Source organism: Contarinia nasturtii, unplaced genomic scaffold, assembly GCF_009176525.2.
Source record: "Contarinia nasturtii isolate CC-2019 unplaced genomic scaffold, AAFC_CNas_1.1 Cnas_scaffold_1699, whole genome shotgun sequence".
In the NCBI taxonomy this organism is placed as follows: domain Eukaryota; kingdom Metazoa; phylum Arthropoda; class Insecta; order Diptera; family Cecidomyiidae; genus Contarinia; species Contarinia nasturtii.
The window spans coordinates 670,737-679,527 of record NW_022199032.1 but is presented as its reverse complement, the minus strand read 5'-3'; the positions used below and the strand labels follow the sequence as shown (position 1 = coordinate 679,527).

General features: G+C 31.8%; 1 protein-coding gene across 1 annotated transcript; it reads left to right on the top strand.

The window, feature by feature from the left end:
• The first annotated feature begins 7,526 nt into the window (after positions 1-7,526).
• LOC116347151 lies at positions 7,527-8,662 on the top strand. The gene is made up of 2 exons (XM_031777627.1): positions 7,527-7,577; positions 7,650-8,662. The coding sequence occupies exons 1-2, from the start codon at positions 7,527-7,529 to the stop codon at positions 8,424-8,426; spliced, it is 828 nt and encodes a 275-aa protein (XP_031633487.1). The 3' UTR covers positions 8,427-8,662.
• The last annotated feature ends 129 nt before the right edge of the window (positions 8,663-8,791 follow it).

The following is an 8,791-nucleotide window of genomic DNA, read 5'->3' as shown; positions in this document are numbered from 1 at the left end:
GTTGTAATACCCAAACCTTTTTCTCCACTTCCCAGCTTTTGTTGTCTTTCATTCCGGTGGTACACACTCGGCATCGAAATGATGACATGATTGTTTTTGCCTTATGATATTCGGAATATATTGTCACCATTTTACCATTTAATCCCAATGTACAATGGGCACATAAAGACATAATCGTATCGCCCCCGACCCGTTCGCATTCGGATTATAGTTCTGAGCAAAGAAACGAGGCTCTCTTTCAAATGATATGAACACGCAAGTGTACATCGTCATTTTGATTGTGATTCGGCTGTTTCGGCCGAAATGAATTGTTTTTCGAATTGTGTTTTGTGTATACGCTTTGTCAGAGCAGCAGCCGTCCCCCATTCAAAAACCGTTTATCACGTTACAAACGAAGCGTATAGAGAACTAATTTGCCAGATTCGATTTGAAAATGCTAGACATTGAGTCGAAGTGACAGCATATTTTGAACGGGATTGACATTATTATTAAATGGTCTTATGGTTGAAAATCAATTCTTACACATTTTTCTTGTCCTCATTCAAAACCCAGAGAAATAAAAAATTACAAATGGAAACTGAGAGCGAAAAAATAACCGACCCATTTTTTTTGGTGAAAATGTCAAACAATAGCGAAAATGAAATGTTGTCCAACTATCACAAAACTATTTTTCAAAAAATACCAAAAATAACAAACAAATTGAACCGATTGTATTTCTAATCCATGACTCAAGAACGAATCAGAATATATGGCCGGTCGTTAAAATTTAATGATGAGCCATTTTTCTTATATTCTATCCAAAGTGTGTGTGTGAGTCTGTTTTTTCTCGGTTTTACCGTTTACCGATTACACGCATATCTTAGCAGAGTGTATGTTGTGTAGCACTTCCTTTTTTTGTTCCGTTGCTGCCGACTGCATGTTGAACAAGCACGTAAGTAATTCGAGCTTACACACACATAAGAAACGATAGAAATCGAAAGACAGGCAGAGAAGCTCTTGATGATGCGGTGACGTATAACAAGAGACTACATTTTCCAAATGTAAATATAAAGTTTTGAACAATATCTGCTTCTATTATTCCGTTGTTTTTTTTTTACTCATGCCATCCATCCTGTATTGGCTGGCATTTTACTATTCGGTTGTTCAAAAATGTGTTTTGTGTCTCACTGCCTTGGGGCGATCAATATAAAAAAAAAATCATGAACATTTTTGTTACCACACGCGCTCTTATTGTTTTGAAAATAAGCCAAAAACAAAACCGATAGTAAAATCACTTAAAAATTAGATAAATTAAAATGGAGTCGATTACGTTGCGCTCTATTTTGATAACCCTTCATTGTCAAATAGTGCGTTGTGTTGTTTTCCGAGCTTCACACTCTCTCATTTGTTTAACAACTAATAATAACGAACAGAATCTTTTTTTTACTGACAATATCATTCGGGGTCAAGCACCGATTCAGTATCAATGAATCAAATCGACAGATAAAATGACAAAACTTTGATACTGTAATACGTAAATTTGTAAAGGTTAGTTTGTATAACTCATTGAAGAAAATGGATTTTTCTTTTGGTTTGTGGTTTCAATTTAATCAAGACGTAACGATTAAGTAAATGAGCAAAGTTTTCCGGCAACTTAATTAATAATCAGATTAATTGAGTTTTATTTCGATTGAACATCTTTCATTAGTTTATTAAATATTTTGACTGATGTAAAACGAGAGATGAACATATTTTTTCGATTGAAAATCGTGTGCTTTTGGAAAAAACAGGAATAAATCAAATGAAAGTGTATAATTTTCGGGTAAAAAAGCTTGTAAAATGAAAGACAATTTACATTCAATTCGTGACATAATTCAATACTACTCTTGAACATGTTCATTGTTCAAGAATCTTTCATCAGGCATAGATTAGCCTAATATGAATGTGTCAAAGATCATAGATAACGCATTGAAAGGAAAATTAACAACTATTCAACCGAATATTGTCTATTTTTAACGAATTTGGATAAATAGTTCCAACATCATTTTAAATGTTGTCTATTTTTAAAAAAGCGATGTGCGTTTTTGAATTCGTCGAAGCGACGACCGGAATGCATATTCACCGGGCGCGCAACATGAAATGCGTGTGAACTTGGATGGTGATGATGTGTGTCAGTTGGTAATAAATGTTGCTGTTTTTTTCTCTATTTGTTTTGTATTTTTGTTGTGGTTTTCTATTTGATGTTATATTTCGTTATCGTGCTGCTTTGGAGTGCTGTACGATGTGTATGTTTTTTTCAACGTTGTTCTGTTACTTCAAAATTTGACGCATTAAACACATAACAAATTATTGTTTGAAATGAAGCGACAATTGTGTTCGGAACTGTCAACTTAATTTGGTCGATTTAGCAACAAAAGCGTTTAAATGTTCATACTTTGAGTTTAATTAATTATGTTGTTTTTTTTTTTCTTCTTCTCTCCTTTTCGTTCGGTGTAGTCTTTGTGTAGTTTTTGTTGTTGCCTCGTCAAACGTGCGCTCGTTTGGCACAAGTGTTAATGCGCTGGCAAACAATCATCAAAAGACAGTCTCATATGAATGATTCTTTACAATTTTTCATTCAGACATTTTCACTGATTATAAGTATCCGTGAAACATGAAAACGCATAAAACGAAAAGAAAAAAAATAACATAATTAAATTATTGCTCCAATTAGATAATGTTTAATATTGTACGGTAATTTTGCGAAAATTCCTCTATTTCGGCGATTGTGTGTGTGTTTGCTGAAATCTATTTAAAAACATATATGCACTGATACACTTTTACAATGTATTTATCGCCATTTAATTTTAATACTTTTGTTTTTTTCTTCTTCAAAACACCTAAAAATAAAATAACCATATGAACGTACGCACAATGCAATTACTATTGGCACATTTCGTTGTCAATTTACAATGCAGTGAACCGAATACAATTTTAGTGTGTAAAATATATAGGTTTATTGTTGTAGCATTAAAATGTGTTACAATAATAATTTGTCAGTATATAAAATGTCGCGCTATAACTATAGTTAATGACGCGCTTTCAGTACAAAATTCCAAGAAACGAAATTATAGAAAATAATCGCGAAAAAAAAACGAAAACACAAAACAACAGAAGAACGAAAAAAAAAACAATAAAGGAAAATAATGAACTAACGCGATTGTCAATTGACTCAAGGAAATTTGGACTCTTCTTTTCTATGGTAATTTAAATGATTGCACTGTGTATCACTCACTCTCTTGTCTTCGTTATACATGTTGTTTTTATTGCAAATTTTGTATATAGATAAAGTTTACATTTTTCGCTGAAAAAAAAAAGAATTATATTCACATTGATCACTGACCCAAATCGGTTTTTAAAATGCGAAAGAATTTTTCATGTCAGTTTCTTCTTCTCAGCTGTATAAATTGCGTCATCGCACAACGTTCATTCTATGTAAACATTGGCAGTTTGTGAATACACGAGACAACATATATTGCGTTGAAAAAAAATTTCTACTTTCGCCTTTGATATTGATGGCTTTCACACTAAAATTTATGAATGCATGTAGCATTCATTTGATTAGACAGTTTGACTCACGATTTTAAGTTGGCAAAAGAAAAAAAATGACCGCGAAAAATAGCAGACAGAAATGAAAAAAATGTTCCATAATTCGCATCAATCGAACATATGCATATTTGAAGAACATCAATCGAAACACTGTTTTGGGTGATGTATCTATTAGCAGACGGAAGCATAAAAATTAACTTGTTTATGAACTATAAAAGCACATCATTTTATATGCTCATCAAAACGTAAATTGAATTTTGTAAAAGTATGCCGTGGCACGCATTTCGACTCACCGAACTCATCTAACTTTATCTTCATTACTCTCTGTTCGATGGGAAGTTTGAGAGATAATGACGATGATTTTTTTTTTAAATATAAACACAACGAAACGAATTGTCGTTTACATGCAATACATGTATCGATTCGTTGAACAAACTGAAACTTATCATGTTATCAATCGTTTAGTTCTTTTTGTATGCAAATTCAATTGAATGAAAGTGTTAAATGTATTGTGTGAATGGAAATATCAAAGGCTGCTTACATTTTCACGATAAACGTGAATACTATAGAATTCAAATCAAGGAATTTGTATGCAAGACATGCATCCATAAAACTTCATCTATTATACTCTCAGTTTCGGAGAGTAGGTTCGGAGCAACATTTAAAATGTACGGCAATTTCAGAAAATTCTCATAAATTGAATAAAATTAAAAAAGTATTATTTTTGGGATTAAAATTTGAAACGTTTATTGTGATTTTTTACCATTTTCTGCAGGCTTTAAATTGGATCGATGATACATGAAATATGTTAAACAGAATAGTTTTATGTCAACTTTAGATAGAGGAGCACCTTTATCGTCTTCGTATATGAAAAAGTTAAAATCATATTTTCTCCAGGCTACAATACTCCCATTCCATATTGATGAACATTTTAAATTAAATGTAAGCTTTTGTTCGAAATGAAAAAAACATATTGTGGTGTTCGTGTGAAACACGTGTATTCGTATGATTATAAATAAGTCGATCCCATGGGATTCATGCAGTAAGAGATGTGTAAAGCCATGACTTTTTGAAACTTTCATTCCCTGTCATGTAAAACTTAACATGAACTCTTGTGGCATCTAGTAAGGCTAATATGGTTTGAATATTATTCATTTTTATTATATTTTGTCAAGTCAATGCTTATCATTTTTTCTTTCCGAAGGGGATCACTGCGAAGAAATTTTTCAAGGTGAAATGTTAAAAATATTTTCAAAAAGAAATAAAAAATAAAAAAATGTTGCAAAGCATGCCCATATAATTCATTTTCGGAGTAATTTTGACGGTGGCGGGACTGTGCGGAGTTTGGCGGAGATGACATACAAACTCTGTGTGTGCGAGGGTAACAGCACTTCTATGTGTATCATTCTTACGCAGATGATTAGTAACTTAGCTGTGTGTACGGCTACTAAGATGTTCGATTGGACAAAATAAATCTATGAACAGCAAAGAATGCTGTTGCACTCGTACACACAGCATTTGCATGCTATCTCCGCCGAACTCCGCACAGTCCCGTCATCGACAAAATTACTCCGCAAATGAGTTAAATGTTATTCAAAATAAAACTTAAATTATGGCAATTGAATTCTCAGTGAGTTAATCATCTTGTGTATACATTGAGGCGTTTTTAATTTTAGTATTTTTTATACTTTGTGTGTAATAAAACGGTACAACGTATAATAAAGGTAATCAAAGTTAATTTAGCAAAATTACTTGATTAGAAGAGCACGTTTTTCAATAAATGTTAAAAATGCAATAAAAAAAAATATCACATATGTTTCTTGTATTTTTTTTTCAAAATCCATCTGTATAAAAGTTGGTGCTAAGTTCAAAATTTTATTAAATTTCGTTTTGTTGGAAAAGATGAAACGGTTTCTATTTTATATATTTGTGTCGATTTTTGTTTTTGATCAGGTGAGACAAATTACAACAGACAATACTGTCTGACATTCCATTTAACTTTTTTAAATAACTTTATCCCTAACAGGCTTGGTCTAAAACAACGTATAAAGTATTTCTTTTCATCTAAAGGCTAAAGCTGAGGCCGCATATGTAGAAATTGATTGGAATAAAAAATTAATGCCATTGTTCCAACCTATTCAAATGACTGAAGAGGTTGCTGATGTATTTGAACCGTGGAAAGGAATTACTAACATAACAGCAAAATTATCATTTGTAATACTCAAATTGCCTCACACGCCATATACGAATGCACTAGATTCTGTAAAAAAAGAGATTGTTCAGACTGAAGGGATGATAAATAAACTGATCTAATGAAATAGTTGCATGAATGAGCGCAGATAAAGGTGTATTAAGTGCTGTTCCCTCTTCAGTGATGAACAATTTTCGAAAATGGAAAAAGGAATTAATAAATGACGATCTTATGAAGAATATAGAAAAACATTTAAATTTCCATGTAATTGGTGGAAGAACACAATTACAACAAATAAGCGAGAGAAAAATGATCGAAGTGGTTAATGCAAAACGTGGCCTTACTAGAGAAGCACAATCATTTATTAATGAGTTAAATGATATCAAAAAGATGGCTAATAACATAATAGAATTATCAACCAGTTTGGAAACATACAAAAGAAACCAGGACGAAATGTATAAAACTCTTAAAGAAGTTGGAGACTTCATGGATGAAAATCGTTGGGTTCGGCCAGGATTTGTAGATTTCTTGATTGGAGTCGAAACAGATATCGCATTTTCGAGAGTCGAAATAGCAAAGAGTAGTAAGAGGGAGTCCAGGTCATAGATTGTTCCTAATGAAATGAGAACATTTATATTGCAATCGCTATCATAAATCAATAGATCTTGGTTTTTAATGAGGGCTAGATTTTACACTCTTTTCCGAGCATTAAATACTGTACTGTCATTTGGGTAGATATTAAAATCAACTTCTCTAAAATCAACGTCTTTTTATTTAGTTGTTTAAGTACTATTTTAACATAATATATTTGCTCTTAAAGGTTAATTCGATAATTAAACAATTCTACTGTTCTTATTCACTTTTTTTAGTTTCTTTTTTGTTGACGTCAATGCTAAGCTTCTACAGACCCAATTGTACAAACATTGTTGTTTTTCATCTTATCAAGACGATTTGGTGTCTTGAAACGAAAAAACATCTTTATTTGATGTTTTTTGTAACTTGTTTTAAAGTTTTATAAAGATCTACTTCTAGGCAGCTAGGGGGCAGACACGTGGAATAGGATTAGACTTTTAGTGTAAAGATTCGAGAAATTGCAATGAAATAGCAACGCCTGTGAATGGATTCGCGTGGAATGGCGAAACAGTGCATGGAATAGCAAAAATTGTTTCACTTCAAATCCATTTGACATTTCTTTTGACGTTTATTGATGGATTAGTGGAATAGTGCGGAAAAGCAGAATTGACATTTTTGACGGAAACAGTGTATGGAATAGGAAAAATAGTTTCGATTTCACATTTGTGTTTTTGGATTAGTGGAATAGCTGGATTAGTAATTTATATAGTGGATTCGGAATTTATTCTTGGTGTCTCCCCCCTAAGTGATTAGATTCAAACGACGTATGTAGGTGCAGTTGATCATTTTGGCTATTGAAGTTCCTAGTCGAAAGCTATATAGGTGTCAATGAAGAAAACGGCCAGTTTTATAAAATTTGTAAATAAAATGTAAGAGAATGCTTAGCGCAGCGCGAGTGAAAAATATTTCAAAATGTATTTATTTAAAATAAAACTTAAATTATTGCGAGTTAAAGTCGTTTTATCACCCTGTATAAAACAAATACTTACTTACGCGTTATTCAAAAAGTAGGTAAAGAATGCAATTAAAAAAATATCACATATGTTTCTTGTAATTTTTTTCAAAATCCATCTGTATAAAAGTTGGTGCTAAGTTCATAATTTTATTAAATGTCATTTTTGTTTTGATGAAAAAGATGAAACGGTTTCTATTTTATATATTTGTGTCGATTTTTGTTTTTGATCAGGTGAGACAAATTACAACAGACAATACTGGCTGATATTTCATTATCTTTTTTAATATCTCTATCTTTATACAGGCTTGGTCTAAAACAACGTATAAAGAAATAGTTGAGCACTTTCATCGAAAGGCTAAAGCTGAGGCAGCATATGTGGAAATTGATTGGAATAAAAAATTGATGCCATTGTTCCAAACCATTCAAATGACTGAAGAGGTTGCTGATGTATTTGAACCTTGGAAAGGAAGTACTAACATAACCCTAAAATTATCATTTGAAATACTCAAATTGCCTCACACGCCATATACGAATGCACTAGATTCGGTAAAAAACGATATTTTTAAGACTGAAGAGAAGATAAATAAACTATCAAAGGAAATAGTTGATGGAATGAGTGCAGATAAAGGTGAATTAAGTGATATTTCTACTTCACTGATGAAAAATTACCGAAAATGGCAAAAGAAACCAATGAATCATGAGCAAATTCTGATGATAGAAACTCACATTGATTTGAGATTATTTAATCGAAGAGCACAATTACAACAAACAAGTGTGAAAAAAATGACCGACGTGGTTAATGCAAAACGTTGGCTTACTATAGAAGCACAATCATTTATTAATAAGTTAAATGATATCAAAAAGATGGCTAATAACATAATAGAATTATCAACCAGTTTGGAAACATACAAAAGAAACCAGGACGAAATGTATAATAGTCTAAAAGAAGCTGGCGACGCCATTGATGAAAATCGTTGGGTTCGGCCACTATATGTAGATTTTTTGTTTGGATTCAAAACAGATCTCTCATTTTCGAGAGCCGAAATAGCAAAGAGTAGTAAGAGGAAGTCCAGGTCATAGATTGTTCCTAATGAAATGAGAACATTTATATTGCAATCGCTATCATAAATCAATAGATCTTGGTTTTTAATGAGGGCTAGATTTTACACTCTTTTCCGAGCATAAAATACTGTCATTCCACTTTGGATAGATATTAAAATCAACTATGTATATTAAAACAAAAACAAAAAAATTGTCTTTTTATTATCTTGCTTGAATAACTATCGATGAATAAAATAAATGTTCATACAACAAAATCATTTTCAGTTCAATTTCATATCAATAATAATTTGCTTTCGTTTTTATGAGAAATTTTTCACTAAAATTCCTTTTCGTAGAGATACAATTGTACAAATTCTATTGCTTTTCCTCTTATCAAAACGTTT